At 35.8% G+C, this 19,945-nt stretch overlaps 1 protein-coding gene across 2 annotated transcripts in view; it reads left to right on the forward strand.

Moving 5' to 3' along the window:
* Nucleotides 1-19,945, forward strand: part of LOC122812205 (C-type lectin domain family 4 member D-like) — a 506,009-nt gene that overhangs the window by 112,228 nt on the left and 373,836 nt on the right. For both annotated transcript variants that reach the window (XM_044084543.1, XM_044084544.1), the window contains one exon: nucleotides 18,099-18,218. In XM_044084543.1, the coding sequence (XP_043940478.1) occupies nucleotides 18,099-18,218 (120 nt within the window). The remainder of the gene's footprint in view (nucleotides 1-18,098; nucleotides 18,219-19,945) is intronic.

Consider the following 19,945-nt stretch of genomic DNA (forward strand, 5'->3'; position numbering starts at 1 on the left):
TGAGGAAAGGGGCACCATCAAGGAGAGAGGGTAATAAAAAGGTAGTTGCAAGAGTTTGTCTAGTAGATAGGCTAAGAAAGTGTTGGTGCCTGAAGAGCATACCAAGCTTCTGGTGTGTTTTTTGGATGTTATTGTTTATGTGTACATCAAAGTTAAGTTTTTTTTTTCCTCAAATATTTTTTTATTTTCAATTAAAATAACATTTACATAATATTTTAAATATAATTTTAAACAACTATATACAATATTTACAATAGCCTGACTTTCAATTATATACACTGTATGTTATTAAATATAGAATTAACAGATCAGTTATCAGAGATACAATATTGATTATTGCAGAGTGTCCAACAAAGATATAACTTTCTTCCAAGGATTATTTACCAATGGCCTGGGATAGATTCGTAGTTATTTGATTTTTATTTCCATCAATGCAATTGTCTTCAGTAAAGCATAGAATTCTTCCAAGGTCGGGGGTGTTTTTGAATTCCACCTTCTGGTTACGCATTTCCTAGCTATAGCAAGTATTGTCCATAACAAATACATATTTGTCTCATTCAGGTAGGGACCTTCATTTACATTTAGAATTATCAATACTTTAGTTAAGGTAAAGGATTCATTAAATAAAGGCTGTAAAAAATTATTGATTCCATTCCAATATGATTTAATTTTATTACATTCATAAAAAAATATGAATCCAGTCTGCTTTATTTGACTTTTCACACCTCCAGCAAAAAACATTTGTAGTAGTACTGATCTTTTTAATTCTATCTGGTGTTAAAAATACTCTATGTAAGTATTTCCAGTTAAATATTTCCAGTACTGTGTGTTAGAGGTGTAATTAACTGATCGTAAGATGTTAGTTTTAATTTCTTCTGTTAACTGCAATGACTGACCTTTTGTTAAGAGCTGCCAGCATGATGGTTTGGGAATTGTTTTATATGTTATTAACTCTTTATATAGATTTGAAATGGAATTATTCTTTTCACAACTATTATATATAAATTCATACAGAAAACTTATTAGATTTGGAATATCTTTAAATGAGGAATTATTAATTAATCTGCATAAATCTTAAGTGCGCATTAGAATGCTTTGTAAGTTTAACCAGTCCTGTGTTGGAATATTGTCAGCAGTTTTTATCATATGTATATCTAAAACATTTAATTTATTTACACATTGAAACCAGCAAAAGAATCCATTTTGTTCCCAGGAGGTTATTGTTTCCGTATATATTTTTTGTGGAAAGTTCTTAGTGATGGTAAATAGTAAATGGGGTTAAACCAAAGTTTTAGATCTATGTTTGCATTGATAGGTTTCCTAAAGGAATTGATGTAATGATTAATCAGTGCTGTTTTAGAAGGCTTTGTTATATTATATTGTATACTTATGCATAGTATATACCAGGGTTTGTTTGATTTGTCTACTATTGAAACTTTGTTTAACAGATTAAATTCATTTGTTAATATAGCCATTGTTAATTCTTTCCAGTTGGCAAAATAATTTGGGTTTATCCAGTCTATTGTAGTTTTAAGCACAGATGCTTTTATATATGTTTCTGTTTCTGGAAAGTTCAATCATCTTTGATTCCAGGGTCTAATGTGATGAGTTAAAGCAACTCTATTCTTTTTGGGATACCATAAAAATTTTATTAAACATGAGTTCATTTCTTTAAGAATGCATCTTTCAGAAATTAACTGTATTACTAATGCTACATATAGTATTTTTGGCAATAAGACCATTTTTATTAATTACAATCTGTCTTCAAAAGTTAATATAATTTTGTTCTACTTTTCTATATTTTTTATTGTTTCAATAATGTTTTTATAATTTATTAATATTGTTTTGTTTATATTTTTACATAACAATATTCCTAAATAATTTAGCATACGTTCTTGTTTTCCTATGATGGATTTATCTGTAACTTGTAGTTCTTTTTTCTTATTTAAAAATAGAAATTTTGATTTTGATCTATTAAAGTGTAGACATGAAATCTTATAAAATGTCTCCATTACTTGTTCTAGCTCTCCTAATGACTCTCTGGAGTTTGATAGGGTTAATAAAATATCAGCAAAAAGCATTATTTTAGATATGTACTGGTCATAGATTTCTATTCCTTTTATTCTTGGATTATTGCATAGTATTTCTGCAAGTATTTCTATAGCTAAAGCAAATAAAATAGGAGAAAGGGACCATCCTTGTTTAGTACCTTTTGTTATATGGATAGATTCTGAGGTGAAAGGACCTAATTTAATGTAGGCTAAGTTATTAATATATATTTTTTTTAGTAATAAGATGAAGGGAGGAGGAAATTCAAATAATTCTAACATTTTAAATAGATATTCCTAGTTGAGGGAATCAAAGGCTTTTTCTATGTCTAATCCAATTACAAGTGTTTCTCTATCTTCTTTATTCACATAATCTATAAGAGTAAGTATCCTTTTAATATTATCATGTGTGTGCCTGTTATATAAAAATCCAGTTTGATTATTATTAATTGTCTTTGAAAGTGGGATTTTCATTCTGTTAGCTAGTATTGACATGAATATTTTGTAATCATTATTCAGTAATGATATAGGTCTGTATGAGGTGCAAAGGTCTGATGGTTTATTATCTTTTAGAATTGATGTTATGAGAGAATATTTCCATGAGGGTGGTATTTTTGTTTCTAACTGGACTTCTAGCAAAGTTTTATGAAAAAGGGATATTACTGTTGAAGGAAAGAGTTTGTAAATTTCCGTAATTATACCATCTATCCCTGGAGCTTTGTTAGATTTACTTTCTTTTATCTTGTCAACAATTTCTTTGTAGGATATAGGTTTTTGTAGGTCTAGTTTTAAGTTTTCGGGAATTTCTTTTTATATTGATAAGGTTTGCATCTAAGTTAATTTGGTTAGTATCTAAATTTTCTTTTTTGAAGTGTTTCATATAATGGAACTGAAATGCTTCAAGGATGTCACCTATATCTGATACTTTTTCCCCTTTCTTTTCTTTTAGTTGTTATCAAATCTTATCAGGCTCTGTTTATATTTTAGAGCTGCCTTCCTCCAAGCAGATCTTAAAATCGGTTCCTTGTCCAATTATGAAAGAAATTTGATAATCATTGACCTAGGAGGAGAGTTTGAGTTAGTGGCAGGTTTCCCAAGAGTTCTGTGTGCCCTTTCAATGCCAAAGGAAAGTCCTTCTTTTAAATTTAAAAAGTCAGGGATCCAGCTTGATAAAAGTAAATAATATCCTAACCTTCTGTGTTTTCAGGTAATCCAAAAATCCTGATGTTATTTCTCCTCTCCCTATTTTCCAAGTCATTTACTTTATTAACCAACCAAGTGTTTTGTTTAAGAAGCAGTTCTTTATGTGTTTCCTCTTCCTTAAGTCTGCTTTCTAAGTCATTTAGAGAAACCTCTATTCCTGTTATGCTTGTCTGGTGTTGTTGTAACATTTCCTTGAGGGTGTCAGCCTGTTTTTGACTGCTTGTTTTAAGATTTTCCAGGTTCTCTTTAAAATCATCTACCTTCAAAGACAACTCCTGCAGGGTAGATGCCATCTGTTGTAGTTCCTTCTTTAAGGCAGCATCCTGGTGAGAATTCTTTGAGTTGCTGATTTTAACAAGTGAATATATCTCCAAGCTATTTGACAGGAAATTATTTGTAAAACGTCACCAAAGTTTCTAATTATGTAAATTAGTCCTTTATCTATAAGATTTTATACTTTGAAGAAAAAAAAAAGAATATTTTTTCCTGTCTTATTTATCTAGTTATATGGAGCTCTAAAATACTGCTGCTTTCAGTTAGCCATTCAGGCTCTGCCTCCCAAAAGTTAAGTTTTTCATCTATAATAATGCCTAGTAATTTAGAGTGTGGGACAACTTCTATAGTGGTATTGTCTTGGGCATATACAGTAAAGAGTTTTTATCAAATGGAGTGGTTTTCCTAGGAGTAAAAATTACTAGTTTAGATTTTTTTGTATTTAGAGCAAGATGATTTTTAAGCATCCAAGATTCAGTAGATGTGAGGGCAATCTGGATAATTTGCTGGAGTTCATAGCTGTAATTTGCAGTGCATATTATTGTAGCATCATCAGCATACTGGATTAATGAGTATTGTGGGAAAGTGGTGTGAAAGTTGTTAATAAAGATGCTAAATAAGAGAGGACCAAATATGGAGCCTTGGGGTACCCCTGTGGAAGTATTGAGGAAGGGAGAGTAATATTGTTGCCATTTGGTGGATCGCTACCTATTGGAGAGATAGCTGTTGAACCATTGTAGTAGGGGGAGAAATGTGGAAGGGAGCAGAGTGAGTATAGCGAGTGAGTGAGCGTAGTGAACGGAGCAGGTTCACCCCACAGGGAGAAGACCTAAAATAATTATCAGTTTAAAGGTGAGTACTGAGCTTAAAATATCAGTATCTGACAAAAGCTTAAGTGAAGTATCTCTGGAATACTTTCATTTTCACTGCAGGCACATAAACAGTGCTGTTTGGCAGTTTTAGAGAGAGTTGTGATTAGTCTAGAGACTATGCTGAAAGTAAAAGCAGAATTTACTAATGTAAACAGTAAAGGCTTGGGACTGTGTGTGTGTGTGTGTGTGTGTGTGTGTGTGTGTGTGTGTGTGTGTGTGTGTGTGTGTGTGCATGCGTGTGTGTGCGTGTGAGTGTGTGTGTGTGTGTGTGTGTGTGTGTGTGTGTGTGTGTTTGTGTGTATGTGTGTGTGTAAGGCTGATTCAAGGTATTGGCCCAATCAGGTGTCAATTGGCTGGAACCCTTCACTGATGTTGTGCATACACCTTTTAAGCCTTAAAACCTAACAAAAACTAAGTTGCAATTCATCTATTACAACAGAAAAGCTGTAGGGTGTCAGGTTCTTGCTTCCTGGAGTTTTATTTAGTTATGATAGTCAGCTTTAGTGGATGAAGTGGAAAATGTGTATTGTAGTTAATCCCAAGTGGGGGGTGGGTGTCACACAGGAAAGAAACCTATGCAACTATTACAACAGAAAAGCTGTAGGGTGTCAGGTTATTGCTTCCTGGAGTTTTATTTAGTTACGATAGTCAGCTTCAGTGGATGAAGTGGAAAATGTGTATTGTAGTTAATCCCAAGTGGGGGTGTGGAGGTCATGCAGGAAAGAAACACATGCAACTATTACAACAGAAAAGCTGTAGGGTGTCAGGTTCTTGCTTCCTGGAGTTTTATTTAGTTATGATAGTCAGCTTCAGTGGATGAAGTGGAAAATGTGTATTGTAGTTAACTCCAAGTGGGGGGTTGGGGTCACGCAGGAAAGAAACCCATGCAATAGCTATGCATGCACAACGAACAGAAGGGCAGAGAACCTAAAGCAGTTGTAGGACGGAAAATAAAAAAAAATACTCATCTGTTCCCTAAAATCCATCTCCCTAGATAACCATGCTATTCAGTGGTTCCTATCCTATCTGAATGGCAGACAACAGGCTGTATTGTGGCAGTGCAAAGTGTACACCCTGCTACCTCTCACCCTTGGTGTCTCTCAGGGCTCTATTCTAGGTCCTCTACTCTTTTATATCTTCATCAACAATCTTCATACTGCCATTCCTGATACAACATGCATTCAATATGCAGACGAGTCTACCTTGAACTGTATGGCCTCCTCCCCTTTAAATCTGCAAACCTCAACGCAAAACACATTTAACACAGTTGAAAATTGGTCTCTAATCACCGTCTGTTGTTAAATCCCAACAAAACTAAACTGCTCCTCTTTACCCCCACCAATAGAGCCACCTCATTTTCCTTCTCCATAACATCCAACTACGGTACCTCTAGCTCTCCAGATGACCATACTAAACTTTTAGGAGTAATATTGGACAATAATCTCAAATTTGATCTGCATATCAATAAAACTATAAAAAACATTCATAAGAAGCTTGGCTCATTATACAGAAGCAAACATTTTCTAACTCCATTAACTAGGACTGCAGTCGCTCACTCACACCTACTCTCTACCCTTCTATATGCCCCCCCATACTCTCCAATTTGAGCAAAACTGAACTCTCTCACTGTTACAACCATATTGCCAGGTTTGCCATAGGCTCAACATATAGGGCACATCACTGTCAAAACCTCAGTCTTCTCAGGTGGCTGGAACTGCCTAGAATACTTCTCTTCAATCCGCTTATAGTAGCACACAAAATTCTGTACCACCCTGAAAATACACTGGCATTCAAAAATTTCATAAAGCCATACAGTAATTCAAGGCAACTACGATCATCCAATAAACTTTTGGTCCAAACCCACAAAGCCATTAACTCAGCCGGCGACAAACTGACAACGTCGTTGGTAAAACTTGGAATTCACTTCCATCTAACCTTACCCTCGAACCTTCTTTAAGTCTCTTCAAAAAAGGCCTGAAACAGTATTTTAAAGAGCACTAGCTTTGTCCCTGTACTAACCCTGATTAATCCATGCTTATTCAATGCCTTATTTAAATTAATATTGCATGCATCTCTTGCTCATATTAGCCTGCTGCAACCTGTTGTTTTGTATACTATTACACACTGTGTATATTGTGAGTACCTACTGGAGGGCTTTGTAAATATGTTTGACTCATATCTGTTATGTTCTATCTGTGTTATCTAGAGCTTTCCTCCCCTGGCCTCCACTAAAAATGGACATATATCCAGTCAGACTATCCTGGTCAACAAATGTAAAATAAAATAAATAAATAAATCTTTTGTTTAGTCTCTTCTCACATATTTTTTAGCAGAATTCTTTTAAAATCATACTCCTAAATACTTTATTTTATCATGTACTCATAAATATGAGTTTTGCTGACTCAGTTCATGTGTGGGTACATAGTTTATAACTGTAGTTATTCTTTTATTTTCATTAATTTTATATCCTGAAAATAAAAAGAACTGTCAAGGAGTGTTCTATGCCACTGAGATGTCCTTTTCCGGTTCCATCAGGTACAAGATAATATCATCTGTAAACAAAGCCAACTTTTCTTGAATTCCATACCAATTATATCCTTCAATTTCTGAGCCCCTTATTTCTTTGCCAAAGTTTCTAAATACAGTGCAAATAAGTAAGGGGAAAGAGGACACCCCAAGTTAATTAGAGAGGAGCCCTCCCACTTTGATCATTGCCTCTGATCCCTAATATATTTCTAATTAACCTTATTATTGTATCAGGAAATGCAAAAGCTTTCATTGCCCTACTCATAAAATTCCAGCTTACTATGATGAATGCTTTCTCTACATTAAGACCCACCAATGTATTTTCTTACATTCTGCTTCCTTCAGGATCATCATTGTGCTATTAATGTTGTCAAAGCTTAGCCTTCTCTCCACAAAACCCCACTGGTCCATCAGTTTACCATCACCTTTGCCATTTTTTCAGCCATTATAGAGATAAACACTTAAAATCGTTGTTTAAAATTTAAATGGGCCTATATCAAGCTGGATCAGATGGGTCTTTACTGTCTTTGGGTATTACAGCTACTACGGCTTTTTTCCAGGATGTTGGTTCTTCTCTTTCTTTTAAAATGCTATTAAACAAAACCTTCCAGAACTTTATCACTTTCTTCCCTTCTAGCTTCCAAACTTCCACCAGAATACCATATATTCCTGGGGATCTATGTCAGATGATTGAGTTTTCAGGAACTCGAAATTCATACAGGCTAGGCCATATGATCGAGTTTCTGAAGACTTGAACATCAAAAAAAAAATATATACACAAAAATCTACTTTTTACATTTGAGGGTGCAACACGTGCAAATTATATATGCCAACTCCGAGATCGCACTACAGTGAAGAAAAGGGTAAATTTCCTGATCCTCTCTGTACTGTGATCTCCATTCAAAAGCTTTAAGTTTTCAAAAACTCTATCACAAAGTCTCGACTATATGAATTTCGAGTTTTTAAAAACTCAATCAACTGACAGAGATCAATTCCTGGACACTTTCCCGTAGATTGGATATATATCATAATTTTTAACCCAGCTACCCTTGTCTTAACTGTTAGTTGTTGAACCTCATCTACCTCTAACTTTGGCATATTTAAGTCTTCCATAAATATTTCCATTTGTGTTTTTTCTTGATTTCCCTTCTTTATACAAATTTTCATAGAAATTAAGAAATACCTCTAATACCTCTGCAGGATCTCTCATCATTTTTTTTACAGGCTCTCTAAGCTTGGCAATAACCCTTTCAACTTTTTGTTGCCAATGTTATTATACCAAAATGTGTTTGTGCTTCAGGGTTATTATAAAAAAAAACAGTTGCTTTCTAAACTCATGTATATCATCCAGGGACTCCCTTATTTTCTCTTTATCTCTCTGCAATTGTGCCTGCTATTGTTATATGAGATTCCCCTTATTTTGTAATAGTCAAATTTTTTTCAGCCCCTCTAAATAATTCTTATTACTTCTTAACCAGGTATCTTTTTCTTCTATTTCTTATCTATTTTTGAACTCCAGTTTCATTTTATCCCACTTACTAGCTATAACTTCTGGAGTACTTTCTAGCTTGCCTAATGACTCCCAGATAATTTTCACTACCCATTCCTTAAATTCCTCTCTTTTTAACAGGCAGGTGGGGAAGCACTGGTGTCTCTTCTTTACTTCATTACAGTGTAGTTTTATCTTAGTAATTACTGGCGAATAATCTGAATTCCCAGTAACCCACGTAACTTAATTTCTCATGAAATTACTACCCCAAAAAGGCCTTCTAACGCCCTCCTGATAGATCACCTTAACATCCGTAGCATTATTAACAAAATTACCCAACTTCATGCACTCTTAGATGTGCACAAATTTGATATCCTTTGTATTACAGAAACATGGCTCAAACCCTCATCTCAGGACCAGGAAATTACCCCTCCTGGATATAACATCCTGAGATGTGACCACAAAACCAAAAAGGGTGGGGGAGTAGCCATTTTGTATAAATCAGAACTCAAAGCTGTACCCTTCAATACCTTCCTACCCACAGATACTCATACTGAAACCCTTATTGCCAAACTACAAATCAACAACGCTAAATCTATTTATCTAATTTGCTCCTATCTTCCCCTTGGAAATAATATCAAAACCCTTGAAAACATACTTAGTTGCCTCTCTACCCACCTACCTCAGGAAACCATTGTCCTAGGTGACTTTAATATAGACTGGACTATGTGTAGCTCCCCAAATCCTATCTATAACATAAATCTCTATGGCTTCTCACAAATAATAACCACCCCTACTAGAATCCATAAACCAAGCAGTAAAGAATCCATCCTTGACTTGATCCTTATTAATAGTCATCCTGAAACTTACAAACCAGGTATCCTTCCAGAGGATATCAGTGACCATGCTCTAACCTACATAATTAAACAAAAAACTCATAGCCCAAATTGTAATACTTTCAAATGCTCCCGATCAGCCAGAGAACTTCCAAAATGAACTGAAAGCATGTGACTGGACACCACTGCATCATATGCAACTAGATGAAGCAGTGACCTACTTTAATACTAGATTCCTTCAGATCCTAGATTGCCATGCCCCCTGCCACACCTCCCGAACCAGGACCAAAATAGCCCCATGGCTCACAAAACAAACTAGGCAAAAGATCCTCCTAAGAAATAAAATTTGGGCCAAATGGAGAGCCTCAAAAAACCCATCAGATCACCTTCACTTTAAACAATTGAGAAATGTCACCAAAAAAGATATTCTATTAGACAAAAAAAACTTTTACCTTCACCTACAACAAACCAACCAACAAAATCCACAAAAGTTCTGGTCTGGCATCAATAAACTACTTCAGCCTGGACACTCAAAAACACCCACCCCATCAGGTATCACCCATAATAACTATAGGCAAATTGCTGATGCCTTTAATAACTACTTTACTGAAGCCATTCAAACTCTAGCTAATACATCACCACCTATAACCACTTACCCAGTAAATACCACCAACAATCCAGTTCCTACCTTTTGTATACAACCTGTACCTTCATCCCTCATTTGCAACCTCCTTCATAAACTCAAACCTTGCACTCCTTCTGCTGACTGCCTACCAGTAGAATACCTGCAAATTGCTGCTAAAGTCATTGCCTATCTCATCTCCATCCTTATAAAGACATCTATTACTGAAAGCACAATCCCCTCCATATGGAAAGTTTCCCACATAATCCCTCTACATAAAGGTGGGACATCTACTGAGCTCTCCAACTTTCGACCAATTGCCCTATTCTCCCCAATAGCTAAAATAATGGAAAAATGTATCCACCAACAACTACTTCACCACCTTCTACATAATAATCTACTTGCTAACTGTCAACATGGCTTTCAACCATTCCACAGCACAACTACCGCCCTTCTATCCTTTGCTGACTATAAACAAAAATCGTAATAATAACTCTCTTTCCTCTGCACTATTTATCGACCTCTCAAAAGCATTTGATATAGTCAACCATCATCTGCTTATTAATGTACTAAAAGCCCAGTCACTCAACCCACAAGCATTACTCTGGTTTACATCTTACTTAGAAAACAGACAGCAAGCTGTGCTTTGGGATAATAATCTTTCTACTCCCCTGCCTGTGAACATTGGAGTACCTCAAGGTTCTATTTTAGGCCCTCTTCTCTTTTCAATATTTATTAATGATCTAAATGTCAAAATCCCTCTAGCCACCTGCATTCAATATGCAGATGACTCAACTCTCATATGTTCAGCCAAGTCCACAACCTCGCTTCAGACCCTCACCCAGACAGTATTTAACATTGTTGAAACTTGGTTCATGGAACACTGCCTCCTCCTGAACCCCCAAAAAACAAAACTATTGCTCTTTGTTCCTACACAAAAGTCACCACAAATTCACTTCTCAGTAACCTCTAATAATGGAACTAGCATTTCCCCTGACACTACAACCCGTCTCCTGGGAATAACAATAGACAACAAACTTAGCTAGGATGACCATATAAATACTACCATAAAGACTGTCAACAAAAAACTGGGCTCCCTTTATAGAATCAAACCCTTCCTTACCCCAGTAGCTAGAACCACTATTGCCCAAACCCACCTAATCTCTACTCTATTCTATGCTTCAGCCATATATACCAACCTTTCTAAGAACAACCTTAACAAACTATCAACCAGCTATAATAACATAGCCAGATTTGCTACTGGCTCTCCCTTCAGAGCTCACCACTGTCACAACCTCAAACAACTGCGATGGTTAGAACTCCAGAACCAACTACTTTGTCAACAATTTGTTATCACACAAAAGATCCTCTACCACCCTAATAATACCCCAATCCTCACTAATCTAATAACTCCCTATAAAAATCTTGCAACATTACGCTCTGCTAACAAGCTTCTAGTTTCCACTATAAAATCTAACAACAAAGCTGGGGACTCACTTTTTACCAACACAGTGGGAAAAACCTGGAACCAACGTCCAAGTGAACTCTCAACTCTTACTTCCTCACTTCTTTTTAAAAAACACCTAAAAGAATATCTTAAAATACACTGGCTCTGTCCTTGCTCTAACCCAGACTGATACCTCTACTGCCCCCTTTGTACTCCCTATACTTCTCTACTCTTTTGTTCCATACTGCTCTACTCTACTGTTCCAGGTTCCCTACCTATTAACTCCTTAGGTAACCTAATGAGACTTTTCCTTCTAGTATATTAAAATAATGAACTCTTTTTTGTTTGATTTTCTCTCATATGTTGCTTTTTCTCAAATTTTAATCTCAGCTTAGACCTACTGTTATACTCTGTGCAAATTTATCCTCATGTACAATCGAAACAATGTATAACATTCTCTTTTTACTGTTGTATATATTGTATGTTTTGTTACTACTTATACAATCAAAACAATGTATAGCATTCTCATGTTACTATTGTTTATATTCTATGTGTTGTTACTACCTATGCTTGGAGCTTTTCTCCCCGGGCCTCTACTGAAAATGGACATGTATCCAGTTAGACTAGCCCGGTCAACAAATGTAAAATAAAATAAATAAAATAAATAAATAAATGAAGCTATGACTTTAAAAGTTGGTCTGTTTAATTTATGTAACAAGGGGATGTACTGTTCCACTGATAACGCCAGGGGGCAAAACCTGTTTGTGTCTCACTTGTTTTTGTGTTGCTGGCTGTGTAGCTGGCCACCATGACACTGTGGATTATTTTTAAATAAATAATCTTTTTCTTCAGCTGATTGTGGTTCATTTTGGACACCTATCTTAAGGATAGATTGTTGGATTCTACATGTGGTGTTGGACATATTTTTTGCTGTTTATGTACTTGGTTGAGTCCATGCATATGGCATTTTAGCGTGCACCAGAAGGTTTTGTTGGGGTGTGTATGTGTATGTATGTATATATATATATATATATATATATATATATATATATACACACACACACACACACACACATATATATATATATATATATATATATACATACACACACACACACATATATATATATATATATATATATATATATATATATATCTACATATATGTATGTATATATATGAAACTCTGTAGCTTGGAGTAAAGGGAATTATGTGAGATACTGCAGTCTTGGACTTAGTATATATTTTAACATATTTGCATTTTCCATGTCAGAGTACTTCTGAGTAGCACAACTGTATCCTCTCAATTTTAAATGGATCCCACATTTTAGTGCACATGCTGTATATCTAATTACAAATGTAAGACAAATGCCACAGGGAAAAAACAGTAGATATTGAGCAAGGATGCAATAGTACAGGAGCTTGGTGTTCACATCTGAAACATATGGCCACGAACCCTGCCAACAGGATTACAATTTATTAGCATACAGCATTAGCCCTATGTGATAAAGCTTTAATTTTAATAACAACAAAAAAATAGAGCAGCACATGTTGGGAGTGGCTCACATCACCATTAGCAACAGCATTTTTTATTTGAGTTGTATTGAACAGCCTTTCCTGAATTTACTGATCAATTTCTGGGTGTAATCAACATGGAAATTCTAAGTAGGATTATATCTGTATGAATTGTGTTTCACCTTTCCCCATAACACTACAGTATTTTTTTACATTACTGTACAGGAGATCATAAATGTACATGTAAAGTTAATAACAGAGCCTGGTAAGTACTAGGGTGAACACAATTTGGAGCTCTCTAATGGAAAATTAATGGAAATTAGTAGTTTCCAACATTTTAAAACATAATTAATTATTTGTAAAATATGAACTATAAAATTATATAGTATGCATGGTTTGTATAAATACTTGAAGTCTGCTTTCAGATATCTTTGAATGCATGTATGTATGTATTTCGTAGTATCAGAACAATTGCCTGTTGGTTTATTGTACTCAAGCTGTTAAATAACCTATTGTCCACTATAGGAAACAAACTAAAATGTAGCCATCCACTGCCATTAACAGAGAGCAAGCACATAACTGCCTACGCTCTGTAAACTCAAATGGTTTGAGTAAGACCACTGGCCAAAGATCTGACAAATGGATCTTACGGAAAACTCCTCTATACAGCTTTGTCTATCATATAGCATTGTACAAAGAGGTTATGAATTTAGCAGAAGAGTTTAGTCTAAGGCTGCTTTTCTTCATAGTGTAATAACATTTATGAATAAATATGATGAGTCTTTGAAGACTAAATTGTCCTTTTATGGAACAAGCTTTATTCCTCCAGCTTGTTAGGCAATTTCATTGAGTCACGTTAATAATCTTATCAAAGTTCATGCTCAACAGCTCTGAATTGTAGTTTGTGAATTATCTAGTTTACAGAGAGTTTGTTTTGTTCTCTTTGTAACGTATCATAGTGGTTAAACATAGCAGCACTTTGGGGTAAATAAGGGAGGCTTTATTCTTAGAATAATGAAAATTTACTTACATTTACTTATTTAGTCAAAGAATGGCCAGAGGGTGCAATCGCAGCACTCCTAGATTGCTTAGAAAATACAGGCTGGAACATATTTAAAAAAGCTGCTACAGTCGACCAACAGATCAACTTAGATGAATACACAGAAACAGTGGTGGAATATATATCTAAATGCTTAGAAGACATGATGGTGAATAAAAACATCATCATAAGAGGAACCCAAAAACCATACCTAACAGGCAAAGTATATGAGCTTATAAAAGATTGCAATGTGGCATTTAAGATGAATGAAAAAAGGGTCTTAGGGTGGCAAGGGCAAATTTAAAGAGATGTATAAGGGAGGCAAAGAGGGCATATGGAAAAAAAGAACAAAACTATTTCACCGACATGAGGGACTCCAAGAGTATGTGGCAGGGAATAAAAGCCATGACCAAATACAATCCAACATCAGCTCAATGTGAGGACAGCACAAAATTTCTGATTAGGCTGAACACCTTCTACAGCACATTCGAGGAGAGGAACTGCTTCAAGGCAATGTTACTCCCTGTAGAACCAGGCATGAAGTGCTCATTCTAAACCAAGCTGAGGTGAAAAAGACCCTGTGTCAGGTGAATCCAAGAAAGGCTGCTGGGCTGGACAACATCTTGGGGAAAGTGTTAAAGGGCTGTGCTGAACAACTAAGCAGTGTATAGACAGAGATATTTAAAATCTCTCTCAGCCAAGTGAAAGTACCCAAGTGCTTTAAAAACACAAACGTTATTTCACTACCGAAGAAAGCCACTCCCACTAGCCTTAATGATTATAGACCAGTGGCCCTCATGTCCATCATCATGAAACGTTTGAAAGGTTGATCAAGAAACACCTGACAGAAAACCTTCCAACAGCACTTGATCCACTGCAGTTTGCATACTGTGCAAACTGCTCCATAGCAGATGCCATCTCTGCTGCACTGCATCTCACAATGGCAAATACCTAGAAGATAAGGACACTTATGTCAGAATGCTGTTTACTGATTTCAGTTCAACATTCAATATAGTCATCCCACAACAGCTGATAGAAAAACTTGTCCACCTAGGTGTTAATAACCACATGTGCATCTGGATCCTGGACTTTCTGACTGGAAGACCCTAAAGAGCATGTGTGGACAAGAACCCTCAAAGAGCATCACTTTCAACAATGGGGTACCTCGGGCTGTGTGCTAAGCCCACTGCTGTTTACTAATACCAACCACATCATTAAGTTTGTGGATGACACTACAGTTGTGAGACTCATCAGCAAAAGAGAAGAAAAAGCTTACAGGGAAGAAGTGGGTTGTCTGATTGACTGGTATGCCAGGTTTATTCCTGACCTCAATGTCAGAAAAAACAAGGAGATCATAATAGACTTCTGGAGAGTACAACCAGCTCACTCTCCTCTCATGATAAATGGAGAGGTAGTGGAAAGTGTTAAGGACACAAAATTCCTTAGAGTCTATATAACAGAGGATCTTTCTTGGTCAACCAATACCAGTCACATATTAAAGAAGGCCCATCCACACCTGCACTGCCTGAGGAGATTGAAGAAAGCAAGCCTATCTCCCTCTATCCTCTCCACCTTCTATAGTGGTACCATCGAAAGTATTCTAACATGCAACTTCGCAGTGTGGTATGGAAGCTGCTCAGCTACAGAGGAGAAAGCCCTACAAAAGAGAATCAGAGTTGCTGGGAAAATAACGGGATCCAAACTCCCCGAGATAAATGATCTATACACGACATGTTGTTATGACGGAGCAACAAAAATACCAAGTGATCCTACACACCCTGCTTTTGAACTGTTTACATGCCTCTCATCTGGCAGAAAATACCACAGCTTATGCTGTAAAAATGATCAGGTTCAAGAACAGTGTCTTCCCTCAAGTGCTTAGACTCCTGAACTCTGGTATAAAGCTCAGGGATGCGAGATGCTGACATGTCTTGTGATAACCAAACAATAGTGCAATAACAATAAGACATCACAACCAACTTGTCAGTTTACAAGAAAATCATGTGCAGTACAACTGCTAGAGATTCTCATAATACAGAGAACATGAGAATTACATTGTGTAATAAGTACAGGTGCAATAAGGAACCAATCAGCTGCTATAGTAGTATATAGAATAATTGTAGTAATAACTAATAATATAACTGTTTAAGAGAAAGGTTAATGTCAGGTATGATACACGTGTAATTGTAAGTTTGTATATGTTGCTTCTAAACATGTGTAATTATATGTATGTACTTGTCTTCTCAATTTGAGCATCATGCACACAATTTTGTTAAGCTTTCACGTGTGGTGTCTAAATGACAATACAGTTTACTGTGAATTTGACATTTTCATGTTTGTAGATATCGACCTCAAATGTGTCTCATTTTTAACAATGAAGCAAAATACATACTTACTTTCACATCTTTACTTTTACACTGCACGTGTCTTTGTACGTGTGTGTGTGTGTGTGTGTGTGTGTGTGTGTGTGTGTGTGTGTGTGTGTGTGTGTGTATATATATATATATATATATATATATATATATATAACATATGACTATAAATATGTATACGATTATATTTCACAATATTGATGATCCACTATATTAACATATATTACTTTGACCTCAAATGGTCAGCACTTAAGAAATAAAAAAAAACAAGAAGCAGCAGCAGCATTTTATGCAGGGGGCAAGCTTCCTGCACCACACACACCCTTCTAATTATATAAACCAACTCCAAGATAGCAATACAGATGGGAAAAAGCAAAATCCCAGTTCCTACTGTGTAGCAAATCCCTCAAAGCAAATGCAGGCATCCTGCAATGACCCAGCAGTTTTATAAAGCAAACTTCCATCCTAAACATTCATTGTACTGAAAGTGTGATGAAGCACACTGAACCTGTATGTATATATATATATATATGTATGTGTGTATGTGTCTGTGTGTATGCGTGTGTGTGTGTGTGTGTGTGTGTGTGTGTGTGTGTGTGTGTGTGTGTGTGTGTGTGTGCGCGTGTGTGTGTGTGTCTGTGTGTGTGTGTGTGTGTGTATATATATATATATATATATATATATATATATATGTATAGGTTCCATCCCAGTGGTCAAGAGGGTGAGTTTGGTCGATAGCTGTATTTGAGATTGAACAGTTCCCAGGGTTGAGAAATATTCCCTTACCCCATGTTTGTGCAATCTCAGAGTTAGCATATGTAATTAACAGTGGGGGGGGGGTAATGTTTTATTTATTTGATTTTTTTGTATTGTGCCACGGTTGTTTTTCGCTACGTGTATTTGCTTGCTGACATACATGGTTTCAAAGTAAAGACATTGATATTTAGTGTGTTGGATATGGATATATTCAATGCATATGAATAACCCCACATGTAATTCTGATATGCATAAAACTGTACTTGTAAATACTCTGGGCATTGTTTGAATGATGCCACAATGTCTATATGACCATTGTTTACTGCTTCTGACTACTGTTTGTAACTGTTTTATAGTGTATGGACAGCAGAGATTATCCTCCAATATCAGAAAAGAAGACAAACAATCTAAGTGGTTCTAGAGTATGTTAAGCACTCCCTGCCTGGGTTAAACTTGCCAGTACTGTCTGGAAAACAACAGTGGCAGAATTAAAAACAGATTACTTTCTGCCTGCTGGCTGTGCCAGTAATGTTGCAGAAAGTCAGGGACACATAAGACGATGCATTATACTGTTGTTCTGTCAGTACTCATTAAGTGCTTTATGGCTTTGAAAGCCAGCAAAAGACTTTGTGCTTTTTTCTGTAACTAGTAGTTCATGGAGCAGATAAAAGTCCATGCACTACAAAGAATAATGACTGGGTCTGTGATCATAACCAGTTATTATGCTTTGTAAATTTGGATGCCAAAATTCTCCTCTTGTGCTTTACTCTTGTGATAAATTTTTTGATATCCATGTCTGGAATGCATAATAAACCAGTTATAATTGACGACCCCATCACTATCCTCTGTGTTATCATAATGGAACTTTACTCTATGTTGCAACCACTAAACATGGGTCCTACCCGACTAAACATCCCAATAGTCAAAAGCAGAGTAAATAACCCAGTAATTAATTATTGCACTTTCACTAATGGGCCTGCTATTCGTATTAGTATATCTTAACAGTCATATCAAATTTTTGTTGACTTTATAACATTTCATGAGTAGGAATGTATGTTACTTTGACTCATTAGTTAACGGAAGCATTCCTACTTTTTCAGATTTACCTACGAAGAAAACGAAGAAGGAGGGACCTGCAAAGCTTCTTATCATACTTGTCATTTTCCTAACGATCTGCCTTGTGATGATTATAGCACTCTTTGTAGTGGGATATCGCAAATGTAAGTTTCTTGCCATACAGATACACACATGAATTGTAGATATCTGTGATAGTTTGCAAGGTAATTTATGTATTTTCCTGTCAAAGAATAGCAATCTGTTATTTTAGCAGTCACAATTTTTATAGTTTATCAAACCACAGAACACTGAAAGTAACACAGAAATTGCTGCAAACTATGTATGAGAACAGTCATTCACACACACACACACGCACGCACGCACGCACGCACGCACACACACACACACACACACACACACACACACTGAAGTTTCATTGCCACTCTTAGGCACAACATCAGTGCATGTCATGTATAAAGTGCAGTTCCTTGTTCTGAAGTTTGTGTGAGGTACTATTAACATTTATATGGATAAGATGCAGGTCTTACAGGCCACGAAGGAGGTAGGTAGTTTGCAGTGACATCCCAGATGAGACAAAGGCCCAGTGTTTATACAAATTATTGTATATTTATACTCAGTCATTCTTATCAGATGAGTTTGTTTAAATTGCTCCAGATGTCAGGAAAGTTGGCTATAATTCTTAGAAATTTCAGCAGGAGTTTGTCTGATAAAGTGCATCCATGTTTTAAGAGAGAGAGGTTCTTTTCATCCAATATTTATTAAAAAGAATAATTTGAACCAACCAGATGTTATACAAATGAGATAATTTTCAGCAGAGTTATATGCAATATCTATGCCAAGGATACAGCTGTACCAGATACAGTGTTTGTTTTGCCACTAATAATTGTGATTTTTCATTTTTTCTGTTAGAAACAGCCACACAAGCTGAGTTCACTTACATTTCCAAAAATATGAAGTGCAAACACCAAAGAACCATTGTCAAATAGTGTATAGGTAATGACACTTTTCTCATAACAACTGCCTTTTGGTGAGATAAACATAGGGTAGGACCATGGATTGTTGGCATATGGATCTAGAATAAGGTAAATTTTGATAAGTATTATGCTGCATTGCACTCCTCATAGATTCTTAGGTGGGTCCATTTGAAGTTTTGCCAAAAAGAAAATATTCAAAATTTCCCTCTAGCCTCATGGAGGGGAGAGAATTTGATACTGCCCATCCATTTAGTGACCTTTACCTTAAAGATGACAAGGGTTTTACTCTGCTTGACATATAGTGGAACTTTTTTTTTCCAAAGATGAAGGATACATTGGGATATGAATCTATTATGCTGATGAAGGTTTAATTCCTTTAATGAAGTATATTATGTATCATTAGTTCTACGAAGTAATAGGAGGTCACATATGATGAATTCTTTCATGGCACAAAAGGCTAGACATAGATCTCTGTGGAGGAGACTATAAGATACTGACTAAGGAAAAGGGCTGCCAGTCTTTCCTGAAAGCTAAGAATTTTGAGGCCTCTGATATCTTTAGTCTAAAATCTGGATAGGTATTTATTTATATGAATTGAGACAGCTAATAATGTGAAATGTGGGTATATGAGTAATAAGCTGAATTGATAACTAGGTTACCTTCTTTTGGGGTATTTCATCCAAGATGCAACCAGTTAGAATTTATGGATAACATACTTAAAAATCAGAATAAAATGGAGCCTGCTATCCTTATTAGGTTTAACTATGGAGTGGCATTTTCTATTTTAAAGATCAATGGATTCTCAGTTTGGCATTTGAAATTATAATATTGTTTTCTCTGCTATGGTACAAGCAAAGATTTCTCAGCAAGGGAAAGTGAAAGTCTTAGGGGTTTGT

The sequence above is a fragment of the Protopterus annectens genome, chromosome 9.part0 (genome assembly GCF_019279795.1).
Source record: "Protopterus annectens isolate FY-2018-M chromosome 9.part0, PAN1.0, whole genome shotgun sequence".
Taxonomy (NCBI): Eukaryota; Metazoa; Chordata; order Ceratodontiformes; family Protopteridae; genus Protopterus; species Protopterus annectens.